At 39.1% G+C, this 24,108-nt stretch overlaps 1 protein-coding gene across 1 annotated transcript; it reads left to right on the forward strand.

Moving 5' to 3' along the window:
* Window positions 1-761: 761 nt before the first annotated feature.
* C7 (complement C7) lies at window positions 762-23,252 on the forward strand (the record flags this gene model as incomplete). The annotated part of the gene is made up of 18 exons (XM_084305128.1): window positions 762-767; window positions 1,075-1,130; window positions 1,834-1,909; window positions 2,869-3,010; window positions 3,705-3,846; window positions 4,654-4,792; window positions 5,737-5,871; window positions 6,386-6,629; window positions 7,698-7,811; window positions 8,480-8,646; window positions 9,687-9,915; window positions 10,566-10,737; window positions 11,117-11,204; window positions 12,562-12,694; window positions 13,364-13,555; window positions 16,196-16,292; window positions 21,209-21,393; window positions 23,065-23,252. 18 exons carry the CDS (start codon window positions 762-764, stop codon window positions 23,250-23,252), a joined length of 2,505 nt encoding a protein of 834 aa, XP_084161254.1.
* Between the last annotated feature and the right edge of the window lie 856 nt (window positions 23,253-24,108).

Here is a 24,108-nt window from a genome sequence, read left to right on the forward strand (position 1 = left end):
CATCTCTGGAAAGTCAAAAAAATTCAAAAGAAAAAAAATAAGAGGGCATGGCAGGGTGGAAAAAGAGAAAGTGAAGTGCTCTTACTTTCGTAAGAGCATCCCCCAAAAAAGCCAGCTGTTGACGTGGAGTTGAAACCAGAGTCTGTGTATGGTCTTAGGATCCTTTTCACAGCAGAAACACATCAAAAACAGGGTAAAACTTGCCTTCAGATCCGTAAGTTGATTTTCAGTGTGAGCATTGATGTAAAGAAATCAACCCAACTGCACAAATCGAGACAGATTTGCGGTTATATTTAACCCTTGGAAACATCAGCTTAAGTATAGAGCAGCTCTGCCTGTCAAAGACAGGGACACAATGGTGGTCCAGAGTATGTGACACCAGCATTGGCCTGGGATCTCTGAAAAGTCTTGTTCAGAGGAAAGAAGCAGTGACAGAGAAGACAAGGAAAAGATGTTCTTCCAGTAAGTGCTCCTCACAACTTTGTGCCAGGCCCATTCAGCCTTGCCAAGCCTTGATTTATATGTTTTAAAAACACTGAGCAGCTCCAAAAGCTGGCTGTGTCCCTGGAGAGGACCAGCTGGGTCAAGATAAAAATTCCTCAGCAGTGTTTAGCCTTTTGGAGAAAAGAAAAACAGAATAGCAAGGCAGAGTGAGAAGAGACATACAGTAGCAGGCAGACTGACTGACTCCTTCAGCTGCTGAATTGAGTGGAAGTGCATTTTCCCTGGTAATTGCTGGATGTCTGAGTATTTCATCTAACATGAAGGTAAGACAATTGCTTACTTAATTTGTACTGATGAAGTGAATATGGCAAATGCAATGAAATATTAATTTATATGGAGAAATACTTGGCTGAAAATGTAATTGGGCAGAATTGCAAGAAAGAAGAAAACTGAAAAACAATACCTTGCATGACAGAGATGAGGAAAGTCAGTGCACCAATCTTCTTTTTTTCCTTTAACCTGAGTAGTGTAAAGATTGCAGAAAGTTTGAATAGCTTCATGAGCTATAAAAAGCAGAAAAACAACAACAACACACAGTGTTTAGTTTGCTTTTGCTCCTCTTTTTTTCAGGTGCTGGGGATTTTTGTGTTGCTGGAAGTTACAGGCTTCTTTCCCATTTTTTCCAGGTGAATATTTCTTTAGAAAATTACTGACACTAGGCATGGATAATTTGACAGGTCTGGTGCATGTCGTGGGACAGGGCTTAAAGGGATTTTCAGATGTATTTAATGGGAGCGAAGACACTGTTTGGTGTCAGCACTGCCCCTGCTATCAGTAATGACAAGAGTGCAGAATTATGTTGTCACTTGCCCCTGTCTGGTGAAGGAATAACATGAACAGCAGTGGCTTGAGGCTGCAAAACACAGTGCAGGTTGCCCCAAACCAGCCCTCATTCCAGGTTGCACCCCAACTTTTTGAGAGCTGTCTGGGAAATTCGTCTGCACCCCATGGTATGCATAGCCCCTGACCACTGCTGGGCCATCTCCAGATGTGGTCTGGCCCCTTTCTGCTTTGCAATGTGGAGCTCATAGCTGAAGGTGCCCATATGGATTCACAGAGTCCCTACTGATTGTCAGGCCAGGTAAATATGCCTGGTCTTTTCTGTTGTTCACTGACCAGAACGTCCAGGTGGAAAGTGATTTTGTTCTTGCACATTAAAAGCAAATCCCAGTGGTTTTTAGAGGGAGCCTGATGCCTGTAATTTATGTTGAAGGTCTGCTTTGCTGTTTTGGAAAGTTTTGCACTAATGCTTATGAATGGAAATCACTGACAAACTCCCTGTTTTGCTTTTATACTGAAAAACAAAAACAAAACAACCTATTGGAGCAGACCTTCCTATCCAGTCCATTGCCGCTGGAATTCTTTTGGCCCTTGGTCCGAGTGTGATGGCTGTACTCACAAACAGGTATAGATGGCCGAACCTTTATGTATGCATGATTTCACAAGCATATGCTCACCTCTTCTCTCCCTCCCCCCCCCCCCAAGAAATTAAGAAACTGCTGTGTCTTTAAACCCAAATCAACTGTCAAACAAAAGCACCTGAAGTGTCTCTTCCCAGAAGAACAAAAAAGTTGCTGGACCCTAGAGGAGGAAAATCCTCCAGTCTGTTCCCTCTCTTCAGGGTTATGATATCCATGTTGTAAAATAACTTGCACTGTTTTTATTTTGGTGATAGCTCCAAAAAGCTCAGCTGAATTGTCTCAGTAAACTGAGATTTTCCTCAGCTGATGTTGGTTTGTACCACTTCCACTCATTTTTCATCAGAGGAGTCATACCTCAAAGGAAGAAAACTTTGTTACAAAATATTGTCCTCAATGAAAAACAAATTGATGATTTTTACAGTGCAACTCTACTGATGTGCAAGACATTTTTGCCTTTGATTTTCTTTCTTATTTACTTTGATGTTGCATCAGTAAGGGAGGGATTGGTCAAAATTAAAAATGTGCCATGATACTGTACTTATTCTTTTTAGTAGCTCAGTTGATATTATATGTTATCATCTTTCTTAATGATATTATCACTTTGAAGAACTTAAGAAAATTTATATCAGTCATGACTGGTCCTATTAAAAATGTAAAATAAAACTGAAATTTGTCAGCAGCTTCCTCTTTGTTTCAGTTACATATTAGACTGTTGAACAAACCAGCCAAGTTTATGTCTAAAGACCTTACAGTTGTTATTTTGGACCACTGACCTGTGAGTTAATTACCACATTGTGGTAATACAAACTGTGGTTATTCTTAGAAAAAAATAGTGAATGCCTCATTACCTTTCAGCAGTAGAGCAGCAGCATTGTCTTGACACTATTAAATTATTTCTTCTTCACATTTAGATTTTCTAAGATCTCCTTTGATTTGCATTCAGATTCGGAGACGGACGGTAGCAGTTTATGGGCAGTATGGGGGAAACCCTTGCTCTGGTGATGCTTTTGAAATAAGATCCTGTATTCCCACAAGGGGATGCCCAACAGAGGATGGCTGTGGTGATCGGTTCAGGTGCTTTTCAGGTAATAAGATCTTTTTCATGATTTTTTGGTCCTTAAATTTAAGAAGATAACCTTGTTGTCTTTTACATTTATATATGGGCAATACCATTTGAAAACCCTTGACCTACAGATAAATTTGATTCAGGAACAACTTTTCTTTTTTTTTTTTTTCAGCTGTACATGTGCATGTTTTTAATTTTTAATTTACTGCTCCGCCCCAGAGCACAGTTTATTATTATTATTATTATTATTATTATTATTATTATTATTATTATTAGGTAATTAAGGAATGCAATCTTAGATAAGATTGTTTAAAGCTGTTCTAGGTTATATCCAAACATCTTGGAAACTACCTGGATCATGGAAATCGAGGGACACTAAAACAATGCTAGAATCTAAACAACTTAGGTCACTTGCACACACCCCCCCCCAAATAAATAAATAAATAACCTCAGTAGATAGACATTTCTCACAGAGGAATATGATGTTTTGGTGCTATAAGAGAGATAATCAAAGTTAATTATACGTGCTCCCTCAAGGGTAGTATGCACTATTTCTTTATGTTTACATTTACTGATGTTTCAGAGGTCCTTCTTGGCGTAGACTGTTCACTGTGTGAGTGGACAAGCTAGCATCATAGATAACTGGGATTTTTGTTTTTATTTTAAATGAACAAACGTTTCTCCTTTCCCCATGTATTTTTGTTTTCATTTAGGTCAGTGCATTAGCAGATCTCTTGTGTGCAATGGAGATCAGGATTGTGAAGAAGATGGCACTGATGAAGATCGATGTGAAGAGAAGACGACTATATGTGATATTGATAAAACACCTCCAAATGCAGAGCTTACGGGAACAGGGTAATGTTCTGTGCAGAGCTCAGTATTACTGGTGCCAAATGCCCTCAAGTTTCGGTTATATTTACAAGTTCTAGCTGTGCCCTGGGCCTATGGTAAAGCATCCAATAAGCAAAAGTGTGCAGTAGAGCTAATTCTACCATACCAGTGGCTCAGTGTGGCTGGGATGTACCTGTCCTTTGTTTTGAAGCATGGAATAAAGCTTTCTATCCTGCTGTTTGAACACACATCCTCTAAGATGTGAAACGAAGCAGAAACCAATGGCACATAACCATCACCATGGAAAAAAAAATAAGCCAATACTCGTTCTTTCTATTTATTGCGTTTTCATTTGGTACTGTGGATCCATATGGATTTCTATTCACTCATCCCATCTGCAGCCTAGCAAAATAATTATCTCAAGTTTCTTTATCATAGTCATATCACTTGGAACGTGATATAATTCGGATACACTACAAAAAGAATTTGGAATGCATGTCCTGTTTTTTCAGTTTTGCATTAATTGCTGGAAAAAATGTAATAAAATCACTTGTGTTAGGTGTGAATGTCTTAATGTTAACAGATACTGACATGTGTTTGTGTTAACAAACCAAGAACATTTTGTTTTCCGTATTCTAACGTGTTATGCACATTGCAGTTCTTCAGATAAAAAGGGTCATCCTGCTGATATCCCCTTTTTGTAGATAAATAAGCTTTCAATCTTAACTGCAGATACAGCATTCAATTACAATGGCATGGTAATTTCTACCTCCTGTACAATGATTTGCTACGTCTCTCTCTTAATGATCTTTCATGTTTTTCCTCTCATAGCTTTGATGCCATTACTGGACAGACTAGGGGAAGAGTCATTCATACAAAAAACTTTGGAGGACAATGCAGAAAGGTCTTCAGCAATGACAGGAGAGAATATTACAGGCTGAGTGAAAGTGTTCTTGCATATACTTTCCAGGTATGTTTCCATTAGGCATATGTTTGTATCTAAAGTAATGATTATAAGTCAGAGAATGATGCAAAGCTTGTAGGCTGTTTTGGCAGGTCGGCTTCCCTAAACAAAGCTGAATGATGCCTATTCCCTGTCTGTAGAGACTCTCATAACTGTGGCTGTTCTTCATCTCTCACAAAATTAAAGGCAAAGAGAAGGATCCTGTGGCACTGTACACAGCTGTCAGCTGGCTGGAGTTGTATCAAACAAACACCACTGCCAATAGCAAAAAATGTCAGTGCCACCATAGTGTTTAGGGCCATATGTCACCAGATGCTCTGTGAAAGTTGTGTCAGCTCATGTTGAGAGAATCTGGTACATTAAAAGCTAAAATAAATAAATTAGAATGTATAATTATTTTGAAGGTGTTTATGTAAGTTTATTATTTTGAAAGAGACTGATTTATATCCGGCTAAAATGGAAGGAAAAAAAATAATTTATTGGATAATTTATTGGATGTGATTTCTAATTCTTTCACAGTTAGACTGAATGTAAAGCCATATTCTTAGAATAAGTATTGGTCTGAATCAACCTAAGAAATGGGATGGGCACCTGGCTTTGAAATGCTTCATGGAGATCTTCCATTGATCTCCATCAAGTCATTGTCTCAGAGATTTAGTTTGTCTCCCCCTTATCAAAAGCATGCCAAGCAATCCTTAAAGTACTTTATTTTGAAGCATGATTTTTATACATGTATATATATATATATATGTATATATATGTGTAATGTTCTTTCCAATAGATTTCACTACTTCCTGTAAAATCTAAATTGGATTCAGCTTGAAAAATACATTTATATATTTATTTATTTTTGCATCAGGAAGGACTCACTCTATTCTGTAAGTTACCATTTTTAACATGAAGCTTTTTCATGAAGCCTTTTATACAGAATTCTATCTTCAATCTTCTAGGTTAAAATTCAGAATGATTTCAGTTATGAGTTTTTCAACAGTAGTTGGTCTTATATGAAGCACGTAGCGAGGCATGAAACATCAAACAGTGGACACTATCATAAACAAAGTGAAACTAAGGAGCATAGTCAAAAGGTATGTAAAAGTTCTCAAAATAGCTTAGTATTTTGCATAGAAGTTTTCATCACTTTTCTCAGGCACTTTTCTTGTGAGATGCACATATTTATTCTATCCAGATATTTTTGGCACAAAGTGCATGACAGAAAAAAAATCCCGTATAAACTTTACAAAGAAATCACTAGTTTGGTTACCAATTAAGATGGGTTGGCTGCTGTTTTTTATTTCTTCATTTTACCTTCTTAGTAGTGTAACAAAATTCAAAAGCAATTGTGAGAGTCTGAGTGTAGGCATATAGGATTTTATAATTCAGCAGCATCCTCAGAATGGCTACAGACCCTTATGAGGAGGGCTCCTCTAGATAAAATCAGGGTGCAAAGAACACTTCTCTGGAGCCTCCAATTTGCTTTCAACAACTCTGTCAAGCTGAGTAGCTTTGGTTAGCAGCCAATATCACGTGCACATCATCTGGCTGCTAGAAACCATCCCGCTAGTGAAATTGAGCATGACTGATTTCTTTTTCTTCCCCCAGAGTAGGCAACTGATGGTTATTGAGAACAGTGTGGAAGTTGCTCAGTTTATTAACAACCGCCCAGACTTTCTCACTCTTGCGGAGCCATTCTGGAAGGAACTTGCCAACCTTCCAGTTGTCTATGATTACAATGCCTACCGAAGATTTATTGAGTATTTTGGGACTCATTTCTTGCAGTCTGGATCTCTAGGAGGACATTACAAACTTATATTTTATATGGATACTGACAAAATGAAAGCAGAAGGTAGAGTATTTGTTATCAGAAACAAACTGAACAAACAAGAATAAAAATTTCTTTGCGTGTTCTTCCAGCTAATATCTAAACTCTAGTAAGAAATTTATACTTCTCACTACATTCTCTTCACAGGCAACAAAAAAAAAAAAAAAAAAAAAAAAAAAAAAAAAAAAGATTGCTAAAAGTGGTCAAACTACAATGTTTAGTTACAGATTACAGATTTGCATCTGTGACCTGCAGTGCTCTGGGTAGTAAAGATTTGCTAGCTGGTTCAGGACCTCACAGAGCAAACACCAGAGTGACACGTATGATTGTACTCATTGGGGAGCAGTGCTGTAGGATTAGGGATTGCTGAGAAGAAGAATGAAGGAAGTGATGAACTTTTCCCAAGAACACCTTCCATCTGTCAGCTTCCATTCATATAGGCTTTAGCAACACATGGACCTTCTCACAGGACCTGCTTTTTAGCTGCCTTCCAACTTTTTTCTTTCTAAACCACATTTGTAGTCAACATGAAACTCAGAAATGAACCCAACATACTTTCCATGTGCAATATTGTTAATGGATGGATTATCTATCTGGATTAATGGATGGATTATTAAATAGATGGATTAACATTTTCAGAGAAGGGCTACGAAGCTGGTGAAGGGCCTGGAACACAAATCCTGTGAGGAGCAGCTGAGGGAACTGGGGTTGTTTAGTCTGGAGAAGAGGAGGCTCAGGGGAGACCTTATTGCTCTCTACAGCTACCTGAAAGGAAGGTGTAGGGAGCTGGGGGTCAGCCTCTTCTCACAGATAACTAGTGATAGGACTAGAGGAAATGGCCTCAAGTTGTGCCAGGAGAGGTTCAGGTTGGAAATGAGGAGACATTTCTTCTCAGAAAGAGCAGTCAGGTATTGGGATGGGTTGCCCAGGGAGGTGGTAGAGTCACTGTTCCTGGCGGTATTCAAGGAGAGGTTGGACGTGGTGCTTGGGGACATGGTTTAGTGGGTGACATTGGTAACAGGGGGACAGTTGGACCAGATGATCTTGAAGGTATTTCCAACCTTAAGTATTCTACGATTCTATGATCTGCAGATCTGAGCACAACAGACATGTACCAGTGCACCTCATCGGGTTGGAATGTATTCATTGTGAAAAAGAAGAAAATAGAGTGCTCCAAGCTAGATGAACTGCTACGGACTTCTTCAGGTAAGTGCTCCATAGTGACTTACGTAGTTGTCATATCTAGAGCTTCTCTATCCTTCAAAACAGATGTCAAAATGAGGAGCAGGTGTTGATAGCTTTGTTGAACTGTATCTTAGAGTAGATTTAGATTAAATATTAGGAATAAATTCTTTACTATGAGGGTGGTGAGGCACTAGACCAAGTCACCCAAAGAAGTTGTGGATAGCCCATCCCTGGAAATGTTCAAGGCCAGGCTAGATAGGGCTTTGGGCAACCTGGGCTGCTGGGATGTGTCCCTGCACATGGCAGGGGGTTGGAACTCGATGATCTTTAAAGTCTCTTTCAACCCAAACCATTCTGTGATATTATCATTCTATGTATTTATGATTTTAACAAGTTAAACCCAGACACCAAATGCCAAGATTGAAAGGCTCCCCAGCTCCCATCAAATGTAGCTAATACTTTCCCAATAGTGATTACTTTCTGGACACATGGAAAAACAGGCACCCCTTGAATATATTATCCATGTAGGAGCACTTGATCCAGGCACAGACACTTGATCCAGACACATTCATCTTTAATGATGCGTCCTTTCACTACTCATTAATACATATTTTGTGGGTATTGTTTCTATTTCCATTTGTGAATATAGCAATGCTGGTATTTTCTGTGTTTCTCATCCCAATCTCCAGGAAGCAGCAGCAATAAAATTAAAGGAGACCCCTACGTAGAAGGAGGAAGCCCAAGTGCTGTTGCTGGCCTTAGTTATCTAGAACTGGATAATCCTGCTGGGAACAGTAAGAAATATTCCTTTTGGGCCAGATCAGTGACAGACTACCCCAAAGTAATTAAACAAAAGGTAAGGATATTTTGCTGGAGCAGAGATGAGCAGATGGGATTACCTCAAGGGGAGAAATGATTAAGCTCTAGCTGGTGATTAGTCAGGCTGTAGTCTGCAATCATTTTGTATTCAGAACACTTTATATAGTAAAGAAAAAAATCTCAGGACAAAAATTCATGAAGCTAATATAAAGTGATCAGCTGAATCATAAATCTAGCCTTTGGCAAGCAAATACCTGCAATTTTACAAACCTTAAATGACTTTAGTGGAGTTCTGCTTAAGAATTCTGCTTAAGAGTTCTGTGTTAGTTTACCCTAACACTGGAGAAAGTCCCTTTTCTGAAATGTATATCAGCAGGTCTTTGTGGCTTCCACTGAGCTTGCCAACTTCTCTCTACGCTTTTTATCTCTCTTCCTTTTCTCTGCATGCAGAAGTTTGGCATTCTGGGTATTCTGTGAGCCAGACATTTCAAAGTTGAGCATAATAATATTCACTGCTACCTTGTTTAAGTCTCTTTTGCGAGTTGCTCAAAAAATGAAGAATGTAATAAAACCAAAAGAATTGTCAAGTAGTTTTCAATGAAATGTAGGAACAGAATATCATAAAACATGCAATAGAAATGCAAAAATGTTTTTGGTTATTACTGCTTCTAATCACTGGTTAATGAAATTACAATCTCTAGCTTTTTATACTGAAAATAGCTTCATTGAGGATTAGTGTTATTGTAAATTGGTGGTCTGTGTTAAGACACACATTTATCTCAGCTGTAGTCTCATATCTCAAATATTTTTAAGCATGTCAAAGCATTAGCTTTAAAAGGGATTCTGCTAAGCAAATCTGACTTTCCAGAAAAAAAAAATAAATAAAAAAAAATAAAAAAAATGCTAATATTAAATATTAACATAAGAGTTTAGCCAGTTAGTTGGGAAATTAGAGTGTCTTTAAAGCCCCATCCACAGGAACATACATCACAAATTATCTCATATGCAAAGCATGTTTATAAACACTTATATCCCTGGTATAACTACTTAATATAAATGTCTCTCTACTGTATGTAGCTAACACCATTATACGAGCTGGTAAAGGAAGTGCCCTGCTCTTCAGTCAAAAAGCATTACCTAAAACAAGCCATTGAAGAATATATGGCTGAAAATGATCCCTGCAAATGCCAACCATGCCAGAATGGGGGTGAGGCAGCTGTGGATGGAACCCAGTGTGTGTGTTACTGCAAACCTTACACCTTTGGAGCAGCTTGTGAGATGGGAACTCTTGTGCAAGATCAGCCAGGTCAGCACTCATTAACCTTGTGTGAGTTCAGAAGTGGCACGTGTATGCTCTTCTGCTTCTAGAGTCTGTTTATCCAGCTGCAAAAACCAAACAAGTGGCTGATGCTGGGCAGTGGCTGCTGCCCAACACACACCATGGGGATGGTCTCGTTGAGTCTGAGTTCTGTTTATTACGTCCAAGCAGTACTTCATAAACAATCCTTTGTGTTATTATTGTTAAATACAGTGGACAATATTAACTCATAAGGCAACTTTCAATAAATATATATGTAAATATATACAGACTAAATGACTGTGTATTAATAACTTTAGAAATTTTTGTTCTTTGATTTTTACTTAGCTGTAGTTGGTAGTTATTTCTGTGCTTTCTTGGATAGGTAAGTCATATAGACTCCGTGGAATTATTCTTAAGTAAAAGGTGAATTTGGGAGAAATTAGTTGCTATTTGGACCTCTCTGTATGATCACATTTTAGCTCATCATTAGCTTTGAAAAGTAGACGGCAGGTGTTTTTTTTTTGTTTGTTTGTTTGTTTTTCTTTTTTTCTTTTTCTTTTTCGTTTGTTTGTTTGTTTTGTTTTGTTTTTTTTAAGGACAACAATCCTACAGAGTGGTTAATGTGGAATATTCAAATATTCTCAAATGTAACACAGGTGTTGTTGATGGACACTGGAGCTGCTGGTCTTCCTGGAGCTCTTGTTCAGGGGAAAGGAAATCAAGGAGTCGAACTTGCAACAACCCCTCCCCAAGTGGTGGAGGAAAGGCCTGCATAGGAGAGCACCATGAAAGCAGACCCTGTGAAGATGAAGAGTTGCAGCATTTGCGGTAGGCAGAAAAGGAACAGTCGAATAATGAATACAGGAAGAATTTTTAAAGTAATCCAAAAGAGCACATAAGCTGTTGAATTCAGGGATTTGAATTCCATGGCACTTGTTGAGCTTTCACATTTAAGTTGAATCAAAATGAAATTTAGAAGCTCTGATTCTGATACAAAGTAAGAGTATAAAATAGGATAAAAAAACAGTAAACTGGGCTCCTTTCTGTTTAGTACTCTCTCAGATAGCTTGGCAGAGCCCGATTTAAATATAATTGTGATGTAAATGGGACATATAATGGTCTTGAAAATGGACTTCTTTGGGAAGTGTAATATTTTGGGAGGAAGAGAGAATAATTAAACTTAACTGTATTTTTGTTTTATTTATAGCTTTATTGAACCACACTGTTTTGATACATCCATAACTCCAACAGAGTTCTGTTCACCTCCTCCTCTCTTGGAAAATGGATTTATTCAAGTAAGCTATTTCTCTTACTCTGTTTTTTGTTCTATTCCTATGAGCAGTGTCTCAACTGCAGTTAATATAGAGATTTGCTTGTAGACCTGTATTTATCTTGTTAAACTTTTTATCTATAAACTTTATAGAGCTACTGTATAGCAGCCTTCTCAGCATTGTTCCCTGGCTGACTTTTACAAGACTTTGTATTAAGAATAAAAAAAAAAACAAAAAGTCAGAACAAAATCTTCACTTTTCTGGATCTGGATCCTTTTCTGGATTCCTTTTCTGTTTGCCTATGGAAAATAAATCTACTTGTCCTATACACACACACACACACACAAAAAAAAACAAAAAAAAACCAAAAAAAAACTACATAAATTACATTTTAAAGTACACAAAACTGGAGAAAAAGCAGCACAGAGAGTAAACTGTCCAGCAAATCCCTAGCAAAATTATAAACAGATTTTAGCAAACTTTAGTTTGTATCCTGCAAATCACCAATGAATTTTCTTATTCTTTGTTGAAATTATGATTTGGCAGGGTATTTGGACTGACTAAATTGGGCCTACTTAACAAGGGAAACAAAATTCTTCAGGGTATAAATTATGTCTTCTCTATTTTTCCTCAATAAATAGATAGAAGGATTAGTTACAAATCCATCAGTTGTCACTGCACAACTGCAAACTGAAGCAAGGTCCTAAATTTTGTATTCTCTCTTTTGCTAGTATTTTTTTCTGTAATTGATAGTTGCCTCCCATATGAATACTTCTGGTTCAAAAACTAAAGATAAAACCCTGCACTTTTAGGTGTAGTCTCAATTTTTCACAAGAGTTCTCCTTAGAACAGAAGGTCATATAAAATGACAAAAGACTTTTGTCTTTAAGTTCAGTTCTTCTGACTGACCATATCATATTAGCCTTTAGGGAGCAGATAACATGCCATCCTAAGAATCAGCAAAGCCATATACTCTCTACTGATCCCTCTTGCATGGCTGTTCTAAAGCATATGTTCCTCCCTTAGTGTTTGATAACAGCTATATTTGCAGTCAACTTATGGACTGTCAAGAGAGCACCATTCCATCACTGCTAGACCTCTGACACAGGTACCCTTGACCCTAGCCCTCCCTTTGCTAAGTTAAGGTAACCACAATATTCTGTATTCTGCTAATCTTTTGGTAACACTTCCATTTTGATCACATTTTCTGACTATCAATAACCAGCACTGCCCACAATATTCCAGACACTCTCAGCAGTACACTGTGAAGTGACATTAATCCTTCTCGCTGTCCTCAGCATCCCAGTATCAAAGGGAGTTCAATACTGCTGGTGATTCTTAGATTATATATTTAATATTTAATCTATTTATTTTATTCCAGAATGCTGAAAACTCATACCCTGTTGGGAAAAGCATTGTTTACGCTTGCAGACATGGATATTCTCTTGTTGGTGATCCTGTTGCTAAGTGTGGCAGTAATTTACAGTGGCAAATTGGAGAAAGATACTGCCAGGGTATGTTGGATTCCCATTTTGAAATACAGCTTAATTCCAGTGAAATGTCTCAGAATATCTGCTTTCACCTGTATTTCCCAGATCCTTAGGCAGGACTGGGTCTATGTTGACTTTTATTTTGAAACCACATTTTTTTATACTGAAATAGAAATGTCCATACAGTCAAGTTTTAAGGAAGTGAAAAGACAAGAAGTGGAACAAGGAGACTAAATTCCAGCCCAGGATTTACTTTCTGTGGGAATAGCCTTTGGTGCTTCATTCAATCCTGCGGCTATATCTAAGAACAATTGGTATTGTCTATTTCTAAAGCAAACCGAGTAAAATGTCCAGTGGGCAGTACTGGGCAACCACAAAGATCTCAAATAACCTTGTAGCCTATCCCTACTAGGTTGTTAAGCAATTGTATGAACCATTAGTAGGAACATGGATCCTAACAACACAGAATCTCTGTATGAGCTAGGGCCAGGCCTGCAGGCAGTAGAAGGAGATATTATCACTCCATCCTTGGCATAATGAGTTGATAGCCTGAGTTAACACGACCAATATAGTTCTACAGGAACATCAGCTAATCTTACTGTTCAATTTGTTAAGAAATTAAGAAGATAAGACATGAGCACTTTCTGCAACCCACTGGTTTGCTGTGACTGTCTCAAATTCTTCATTCCTTAGAAACTTCTTGTCTCCTACCTGTCCTGGAGGATGGCTTGCAAGGAGACCCATGGAAACCTTCATATGAGATTGGTGAGAAAATAAGTCTGTCCTGTATACAAGGCATGCACTTAGAAGGAGCACACTCCATTCTCTGTGAGCCCAGCCTCAAGTGGTCTCCTGATATGAAAACTATTCAGTGCATAAAAACAGGTAAGCCACTGTGATCTTCCAAATGCAGCTTGGGATTTTACTTTCCTGGACAGACTACTGGTAATACAGTAGTGACATAGCACTATACCTGATATAATGATAGAAAAATTGCATTTTTATCACCCACAGGATGTACAGAAAACATGAGTGCATGCTTTCTGTGGGCTCCTCAAACAAGATGCCTTAAGAGAAGGGAGGGGGCCTGATGGCTTCTTTTTCCTGCTTGACAGTCACACAGCTGATACGGAGTAAATCTCCAGGAACTGGAAGCAAGGAGGAAATGGCTCTTCAGGTTCATGATAGTGGATGTTGAATCTGTCAACAGTCACTGGCAGTCAGTGTGGCAGAGAGGGAAACAGTGTATAGCATAAAGCAGCTTTGTCTCAGTTCATCTTTTCCAGCTGTGGAGGGCAGACAAGACTTTCTCTTTTGCAGTCCTGTGATGCTGGTCAGTGATGCAGAGGCATCCAAGCAGCATGCTGCTTCAAGCCAAGCACATCCCCTCCCCAGGTTTCAGATGCTGTCACATCCCTGCTGAGACCCTTGTTTGGAGTCAACTAACAGCCACTGCTGTTACCAGGTAGATTAGTCAAGGGAGGTGATTCTGCCCCTCTACTCAGCCCTGGTGAGGCCCCACCTTGAGTTGTGTGCCCAGTTCTGGGCTCTCCAGTACCAGAGGGACATAGAACTACTGGAGAGAGTCCAGAAAAGGGCTACGAAGATGATGAGGGGACTGAAGCACGCAATGTACGAGGACAGGCTGAGAGGGCTGGGCCTGTTTAGCCTGGAGAAGAGGAGACTGAGAGGAGACCTCATTAACGTGTATAAATATCTGAGGGGAGGGTGCTGAGAGGGTGGAGCCAGTCTCTTTTCATTTGTGCCCAGCAACGGGACAAGAGGCAACAGGCACAAAATGAAGCAAAGAAAGTTTCAGCTGAATATGAGAAGGCACTTTTTTACTGTGAGGGTGACAGAGCACTGGCACAAGTTGCCCAGAGAGGTTGTGGAGTCTCCTTCTCTGGAGATACTATAAACCCACCTGGATGCCATCCCGCACAATGTGCTCTTGGTGATCATTCTTGGCAGGGGGGTTGGATGAGATCATCTTCAGAGGTCCCTTCTAACCCTGGCCATTCTGATTAGGCATAACTCCTACGTTTCATGTCTGTCCTCTCCTTATCAGCCAATTGCTGCCCAAAGTTGCCTGATCTGAGGCAAAAGGCAGCTGACAATCAAGTGTAGACCACAAAGTTTCAGCAGCCCAGTCTCAGTCATCTGCTGATTCCCATCTGTTGCTGATTCTCAGTCCTAGTCGTCTTTTGCCGCATCACATCCACATGCACACCAAGAGTAAGGATTTCAGAAGGAATAATAAGCCTGTACTTAATACGGCTCACTATTGCTGAAATACAAAAAGGGGAGCATTACCTTTGTACATTATAAAATTAAAAAAAAAAAAAAAGAATAAGGAAATTAGAATCTAAAACAATTAGAATAACAAATTAACCATTTAAAATAAGAAGGAATATGAGTTAAAAAGGGCAAAAATTAAGACAATCTGTGTATATGCAGACATGGTGGCACACATACATTTGGCAATACTGAAATAAGGTTGTTGGGAGTATTTAGTTAGTAATAGTGTTGGTAACAGTCAGCTATACAACAAAGAGCCCCAGATCTGGAGACAGGGAAGTAATTTCTGGTGGAAATTTTCCCTCTGCAGGCAAGCAGGGTTATGTCTGCTATCTTTACTGCAAAGCACTACAGCTTTATTTTTAGTTCTCTGGCAATTTCTGCTTGTCTATTTTGCTTGGTAAGTCTTAATCCGTACAAGAGATTTATTAAAAAAAATAAAAGCAACAATGTTCAGGGATATTAAAGTTTAATGTTAAAGTAGAAAACTAGAGTCACCTAATCTAAAACACAAATCAGGATAAACCTTTCTCTGAAAGTGTGTCTGTATGGATTTAACAGAGTTGTGCCATTACTCGCTATAGAAGCCTCTAGAGAAATATGCAGCAAAGGCCTATTTCATCTTAAAGCTTGGAATAAAGCTCAACAGTCACAGAACAGTACATGTGTACAGTGCTCCTCCCTTCTCCCTCACCACCTCCACCCCCCCCCAATCATTATTGCTTTTGTTTTTTAAGTTACTGCAAATTAAGAACTACATGGTGGAACTTGCTGTTTTCATTACCAACAGTGCATAACAATTTTAAGGCTAGCTATTTCTACATGGGGCTTTGGAGCCATAGCTTTTCTGGTGACAGTAGCAAAGCCAGTAACTCTGAAACCTAATGATAAAGCTGTTTGCAGCACTGCTAAGTTTAGCAGAAACAGACAGCTGCACAGAAATGAGATGAAAGTTAAAGCTTGAACATTGTACATGTCTCCTTCTGTCTGACTCTTGACCCTTCGATAAATTACCATTTGGTAAGTTTGTAAAGCGTATTGTATCTTTTTAATAGTTATAATTCCTTCTGTGCAGTAGATACTTCTAATGAACATGCAGGATGTGGCTTTATGTCACGGCTGTATCCAGTGTCTTTTATGCTCAACTGATAGGACAATTTCAGAGGGCTTTAACAGCCCTTGTTTTTCCTGACCCTTAATAGCATTGTCTGTGCTCTTCTACTTCAGAATCCAGTGTGAAAACAGAAGTGACAGAGCCTAAATGTCAGCCATGGGAGAAAGCGCAGCAGTCGCAATGTGTGTGCAAAATGCCCTATGAATGTGGGTAAGTTCAGGCTGAATTTGGCAATGGCTTTCTCACTTTATTCAAGACCAATTAAATTTCTTAAAGTTTCATTCTATGACAGATTGGAAAGCTTTACTCATGAGAAGCAGGCATTTATACTTTGTTTGCTTTACAGCTCAATCAATGTCCTGCTCATAACTTACCTGCCTTGTCAGAGCTGTCATTGGGTTTAGTGATGATGGAATTTGGTTAGATGACAGAAGGTGAAGGGATAATTTCAGCTCCACTTGATCTGTGAAATAGATGGAAAAGGATAAGATGATATTTTGAAGATTTAGAAGATGGAGGAAAACTTAGAACAGAGACCCTTGGGACATAAACCATCAAAGCAGTAAGCTGGTGAAATACAGCAGATTTCTTTTCCCTGCTGAGAGACTGGAGTGTTATGAAAGGCACAATAATCTAATCTCCCATTTACACAGCAGTTTGCACAGACCAGTCATGTTACCTTTCCTGACCTCATAACTTGCAGACCAGACTTCATTGTTTCCTATTTGATCAAAGCCTATATTCAGTAATAAACAATGCAGGAAAAAGGTATGGAAATGAGTCACTCCCTCAGTTCTTCGCTAAGTGTTAAGGGAACAGAACCAAAACAGAAGAGTAACAAGAAGAGGCCTAAGAGCACCTGGTGCTGATGGCCAGATGTGCCAAAGAGCTCAGCACTCCAGTATTTGGGCTGTTTTTCACAGACCAAATAAAGTTTCCTATGAAGTCACCACTGAGTTCTGGACATGACATGAGGCCAGTTTTCGTCACAGCAGGAGCTAAGCAGTTTGGAAAATTCAGGATAGCATTCTCATGTAGCAGGTAAAAGAAATTTTGAAGTCCTTTCCTGATTTCAAGGTTACAGAACTTCTCATTGGAGTACGCTCACTTTCCATCAGCCACATAGTTCAAGGGTGCCCTGCATGGTTACTCAGGTTCTAAGCCAAAATGGGTTTAGATTCTGAGTTGATTCTAGATTCAAAATAGATTCTAATTCTAAGCCACAATTTGAACATCTCAAAATTAACACTGGTCAGCTTTGTTCAGGTTTCATATACCCACTGGGCACTACTCTAGAATTTGAGGCCATTGTCTTGCATAATTGCCAGGTTTGTAATAAATCTGTCAAGAGCCTATTTTTATATTTAAAATATTTAGGTATTTAATTAACAAGGTCCTACTCTTTTTGTCTCAGTACTGACTAAAGTGAGGCAACAACCCCCTTCCAGGTTCATGGGTGCAGTTAAGTTAGTTGCACAGGAATTGAGGGGAGTCCACAGTGCTGGGGAAGGCCTTGAGTAGAGTCACAATTACCTTAAAATTAAATTAATTACATTCAGTTATGCATTTAGGCTTCAGTTAAAATTATTCTACTACCTCCTGTTTCTATTTTTTTAATTACATTCCAAATGGCAGGAAGATAGATAGCAGTCAGTTTTGTTACCCAATGTAGTCTTTCACTGTCTTGAAATAACACATCTAATAATAGAAGGATAAATCATTGTCTGTCAAAGCAGACCAATCTGCCAGCCTATTAATGGTGTAGGACTAAGGCATGTAAGCAGATCTTGGTCCGTCCTCAGAACACACAGGTAACATGTTTTGCTCTGCTGTGGTGGTGAATCTCAGCAGCAGCCTCTGCTCAGGAGGTGGGAACAGGTCACGGAGTAACGCAGAAGCACCATGGCTTCAGAACCATCCTACATCCTTCCAGTTTTCAAGAGACCAGCCCAGCAACAGAGACTTCTAGGTACAAAAACCCCACAAGGAGCTGGTGAGGGCTCTGTCATCCCTCATGTGATGACATCTGTCTTCCCCAATTATAGCCAGGGAATGATCCTGAGCAATAGAGCTGCTGAATTACTAAAGCAGTTCCTGGCAGTGCTTTGGCAAGTGTAAACTCCCAGGTAATTCACAGGCACAGCTCAGGAGTTATGAGGGATAGAGACCATTCCTAATGTGCAATCTAATGTGGTCTCCTCCTTTTGTGGACAGAGAGTTAACAGTATGGACACTAGCTGTTCTACTCTGTATGAATTGGCCCTATGGCCAGGAAAGGGTCAGAGCACAGTTAGCCTGTCAGTATAGATGAAGACACAGAGTCCAAAGACCATCTCCATACTGAAGCATGAGATTTAGTAATTTTTCAATACTCTTTTTCAATAATCTTTTTTACACACACTTATTTGTGTAGCACACACATCTCTCTTTGGGGTTCTCAGCCTGTGTTAGATTAAAAATTATGGTCTTGAATACAATTTTTAGAAATTAAAATAATTTCCAGTTCAATTTCTCACTTTTTTGTTTCACTGAAATTTGCATGCCTCTCAGAGCAGATGAAAAGGAGAGACATTATTTTGTGACTTACAACTATTTTATTTCCCATGATATGTACTTTATTAAAGGCTTGTTCTTACTCAAGTCTTTTTTCTTTTTTTTTTTTTTTTTTTTCCCTCAGGTAAAAGGTATTGAATTTTTCAGACTCACTTTGCACAAGAACTCTTCCTTGTCTCTAATAATTTTCATTGTGCTATTCTTGTTCCCCTGTAATATCATTTCTCAACAAGCAGTGCAAAATATTAAATACTCTTATGAGTACAGATTCTCTATGCTTTTTCCTAGGCATCTAAACATGTCGATTTCCACTGACTTTTCCCCAGGTGGCCCAGCCATAGCAAAAGGTACACCAGTCACAAGACAGCTAGAGCTAGACAAAATAGAAAACACACTCCCTGCATTACTTCCCGAGCAATTAGACCTTCCTGGGTTCAACCAGCTGGTTAAGTTGGCCTTCCTCCCCTCTGCTGAATGTCACTAAAGTGGGGCAAACCATAGACATTAACACACTCCTATCTTTTCAGCTAAATTAACTTGCCTCATAAAAAAGCTTTTGTCCTTAAAGCTCAGATATTGAGATTTATCATTGTAAGGCAAATAAAGAAGGGCTCTGAGCAATTTTAAATGTGATAGACAACTTTACAGATCAGATGCTTCCCCTGAATCACACTATGTTCTTCCAAATCTAAACAGATATTTCAAAATCAAGAGTATCCTATACCTCTGTCTGCAAAGATAACTTTCACATTATAAATCAGTGCACCACTATCTCATGGGCTGTGCTACTAGACAAGCAAATGATGTAATGGAGACAGATGTATTGGCTCCTTTATTAGCTGCTTGGTGCTGCAGATACATTGGTCTGTCCTCTTGCTGTGCCTTAGAAAAAGAGTTAACCTTATTCCATTCCTTATGTTAACAGAAGAGCAGTAAGGAAAATGTAGGCAATAAACATTTATTAGGGATTCAGCAGCTCGTATTTTGACTAAGCACCACAGTTAAGAGACCCACTGCAAGTGATGACACTAACATCTTAAGGAATATAATACAGTTGTAATATTTGAAGACATATTCAGTTGCAGGTAAATGCAACAGTCAAAGTTCTCAGGATCAGCTGATAAAGGAAAAAGGAAAGAAGAAAAGAAGAAGAAGAAGAAAGGAAACAAACAAACAAACAAAAAAAAAAAGATGAGGAAGAAGAAAAGAAAAAAAGGAAGAAAAAGAAAGAAAAAGATACCTCGATATACTTGACCATCAACTGAACAAAGTCATATTGAGAACTTTACTACCAGAGCTTTCCTCTCCCAAATTCTTCTTCCCCTGTCTGACGAGCCACTTGCACATGACCTGTTACCCTTCCCTTCATGAAGCCTTGTGGAGCTTGTTAGGGCCCATTCATTATCAGCCTCTCATCCCCATCAAACCACCTGTTTTGCTGAGGTTCACTGTCAGAACTGATCTGTTAAGTACTTAAATTTTCTGTGGGAGTGCTTGTGAGCTCAGACAGTGGAGCTGTGCTGAATGAGAGGAGGGGTCTTTGGTTCTGCATCCAAAGCTCTCCATCTCCTAGGAGCATCTCTGCTCTCTGGTGCCCTGTGCAGTGCCTTACCTCTGGCTGTACCACACAGCCAGGACAGCATGGGAAGACCACTTCTGAGAAGGCAGGGCTTTATTCACCCCCCACAGATGTCATGGAGTGAATTAAGATCAAGTGGAGAAGCCTGGGTTTTGAGATTACAATTAAAAACAAAACAAAAAACAAACAAACAAACAAACAAACAAACAAAAAAAACACAGGCTTTTTTCCCTCCTCCTACGCTTACAGCATGAAACACAAATAATAACAATTTCCTGGAATTGTCCCTGAAGCAAATACTATCTAAGGTTGTCTAAGAATCATTATTACCACTTTTACAAGCTAATTTTAGTGGGTGTTACCACAATATCTGACGTTCAAGAAACAAACATGTAAACTCCCTAGATAAATAGAGTGAATTTCTCATAAAATTTCTGTGTATATGTATCCATTTTTCCAGAAATAACTCTGGTCTCTGATGTTGGAACACAACATTTTATTTGGTAAAAGCTCGGGTTTTAAAGGACAGTAGAGAAAAGGTCTTTAAATACATTCTTATCTCTTACAATTTAGAAAAAAATATAAAGTAATTTAATATATGTGTGTGAGTATATATCATTATATGTATATGAAATATTTTGTTTGCATGGACTTGTGTGTATGCATGTATATTATAGAACAACCAAGATCTGAACTCTTTTAAATAAGTCTCTCCCTCAGTGCCACTGAGGTTAATGGTAAAATACCCAGTGATGTTCCTGTCCTTGGACAGGTGCTGTATCTGCTGAGGAGCAGCAACCTGTGGAAAAGAAAAAAGTCAAGAATTATTCAAGCATCTAAGTCTCCAGTTCATCACTGCACTCTTAGGATGTACCTCAGTGAACAGGGAAAACAGAACCAGACACTGACTGTTTTCCATCTTCTCAGCTTTTTTTAAGACATACAAAGATAAAACACGTTTAAACGTGTTTTTGTCTGTGCTTTTTGTTTTCAGTCCTTCCCTGGACGTCTGTGCCACAGATCAAAGAACCAAGAGAAACATACCTTTAACGGTTTGCAAGATGTATGCCTTGGAGTGCACAGGCAGAAAATATTCTCTTACTAGCTCAGACAACTGCAAAACTCCTCAGGCCACTGAGAAATCATGTGGATCATGCCATTCATGGGAAAGATGTGATGGTAAGATTCTTCATGATTGTAAGTGAAATTGTTTATACGAACAAAATGAAATCTTTATCCCCAGTTACACACTACAGCAGCTCTGTGCTGGTATGGCATTTCCAACCCTCCCAGCAGCACCAGGCATGCACAAACTGCTGAGCTGGTTCAAACCATCAGCCCAGTGTTTGGTGGCTAAATATGGCAGAAAGACAAGGAAAACCCTGCAGGAGACTGTAATGGAATGAGCTATCTTTGGGAAAAGCTTATTCCTGCTGCCTGGTGAGTGGGTTACTCCATGTGATGTGCTTCTGTAAGCTTGGGGTGAAACCCTTGCCATACTTTTTTCACTGACTCCATCCATTTTAAATTCTGTAGCATGGTGGTGGGGGGAAAGGAGGAGGAAAACAACACAACACCAAGTCCCACATTTCCGTTTCAATGGGTGTATTTTTTAATATGTTATCAACCCTTAATGAGCAAAGAATGTTTTCATAGGTCAGTCTGGAATCTTCCTTCAGCTGTTTTCCTCCTTGTTTTGTTTTTTAGTGTTCATCCCCTAACCCCTTTGCTTCTGCTAGCTCAAGGCTACCAGTCTCACTGTTTCCTTCAAGGTTTCCCTATTTTCTTCAGCTTAAGAATACAGTCTCATTCTGTACTGTCTAGAAAAGCCACTTGCTTTTGTTTGTACTTCACTGTATATCTCCAGTTTCTCATATTGTGAACAAAGGTGAAGGCATATTCCCTCAGAGAAAACAGGCTCAGACTTTTGCAATCTGTCTTTAGTGGAAGTTCTCAAATTCCCTGATCTAATTTCCCTGAGTGTCCTCCATTACACTGCATTTAATGGAGGGTTGGCAGAAATGGGAAGATAAAGGACTAAATTAGGTTTTCAGAAGTGCCTCAGATAGAAGGCACAGTTATTGTCATATTTTGACAATAAAAAGATCACTTGATAGGAGTTTGTCTATTTTGTCTACCAACATTGAATGGACAATAATAGTAGTAATAATGATAATAGATAATAATAATAATAGATAATAGATAATAGATAATAATAAATTATCAAAATTGGTAGAAGCCTCAGCAGACACAAACAGAAAAAAAGTTAAACCTACAACACCAAAACAAAGACATAACTATGAAAAATAATCTCAGACTTTCTTATCTGGTTGTTTAGCTGTTGTTACCAATACAGCTAAACATTTATTTCTACGAGCAGATCCTTTGATCATAGTGAACTACCTATATGTAAATAAAAATAGAAGTGGTAAGTATGTTCATGATTAGTTTGTTACTTTCCAAGGACAGACCTCTCATCTTACATGTCACCTGGACTGTGGAGCAGTAGATACATGAAAAGGTGCTAGCAGGTTTCAAGCAGAAACATCAGAGATACCTTTGAGAGCAGGATCTCAGGCACCTTGGTGAAGCTTTTCCGACAGGCACAACCACACTCTCTGAGTAGAGGAAGCCCAGTAGGTGCACTGGGATCCTAGGACAGACAGCACCACTTGTGCGTGCTTCTACTTTTTCCACTGAACCTGAATGTTAGCTGATGTTGGTTCTCATTAGAAGAATCACCCTCCACACATCTCTATTACTTCTGCAGTTTTGCTAGAAATGTTTTGGTCTGTTTTCTGTTGAGTAGGATGCCATCCCAAATGCTTTTCCTTCTCTTTCTTTACTCAGCAGAGTCCAACAGCTGTGTTTGCGATGAAGACGCGTCATGTGAAGAGGGAGGCATCCAGATCTGTGCTGAAGCGAGCGGCTCTGCTGCCCATCGGACCATGACTGAGTGCGAGGCTGGACGGCTCAGGTGCCGCGGGGAGACCGTCACCCTTGTCAGCATAAGGCCCTGCAATGTGCACAGCGAATAAGATGTGTTGTGGTTCGTTTTGTGTGTTGCCGTGGGATATGTCAAAATGTGTCAGCTCTTGGGCAGGACATACTTCAAACCTTGCTCTATCAAATGTAAGCTCTGCCATGAAGTTCACTGCAGCCAACAAGACCGTGTGCATTGGCTCCAGTTGGCTCTGGCCTGAGGCTCTTCATCAGGCAGAGCTGCTCTCACCGCTACTGCTGACCCAAGGGCTTTTGGCTTAGGCCCCTGATTTAGCACTGTTGGGTTTTCTTTGCATTTCTGTCACAATTAAAAAATGTTCCTGAACTACAGTTGCCAAAGTAGTGATGGATTACAGTGTCTAACATTGTAAATACATTTTTCTGAAAGCCACACAAACATATGCATGTACTGATTATATTTAGATTCTCAGAAAAAGAATAGGCTTTACAAAACAAGATGTATGATTCCTCACTCTTAATAAAGTAACTTTTTCTTAATGTGCCTTATTCAGCTGAGCAAAAAGCATGCACAGCATTGAACCTGTCATTGAGCCTGAAGCTTTTAAAGGTCAAAACAATGTGCATTAACAGTAAAGTTGGCTTAAAGTAATGAGAATTCCTATGCTTTCAGCTTCTTGTACACAGAAACACTTCATGAAAAATCACCATTTTACATTGTCATAGCTATTATTGTGAGCTACACTTGTAAGCGCAGATAACTGCATTGCATGTCACATACATTTACGTTTGTGCCCAAACTCGTTTGCTCACAGACCATTGCACATCGAAGTCTTCCACCACAGCTTTCCACAACTTTCTCATAGGGAAACGCATCCTCACAATAATGGAGAGACTTTGGATATAGTTCCCCTGGAGATAACCTTTGGCAAT

This window comes from Netta rufina (genome assembly GCF_964035555.1).
Source record: "Netta rufina genome assembly, chromosome: Z".
NCBI lineage: Eukaryota > Metazoa > Chordata > Aves > Anseriformes > Anatidae > Netta > Netta rufina.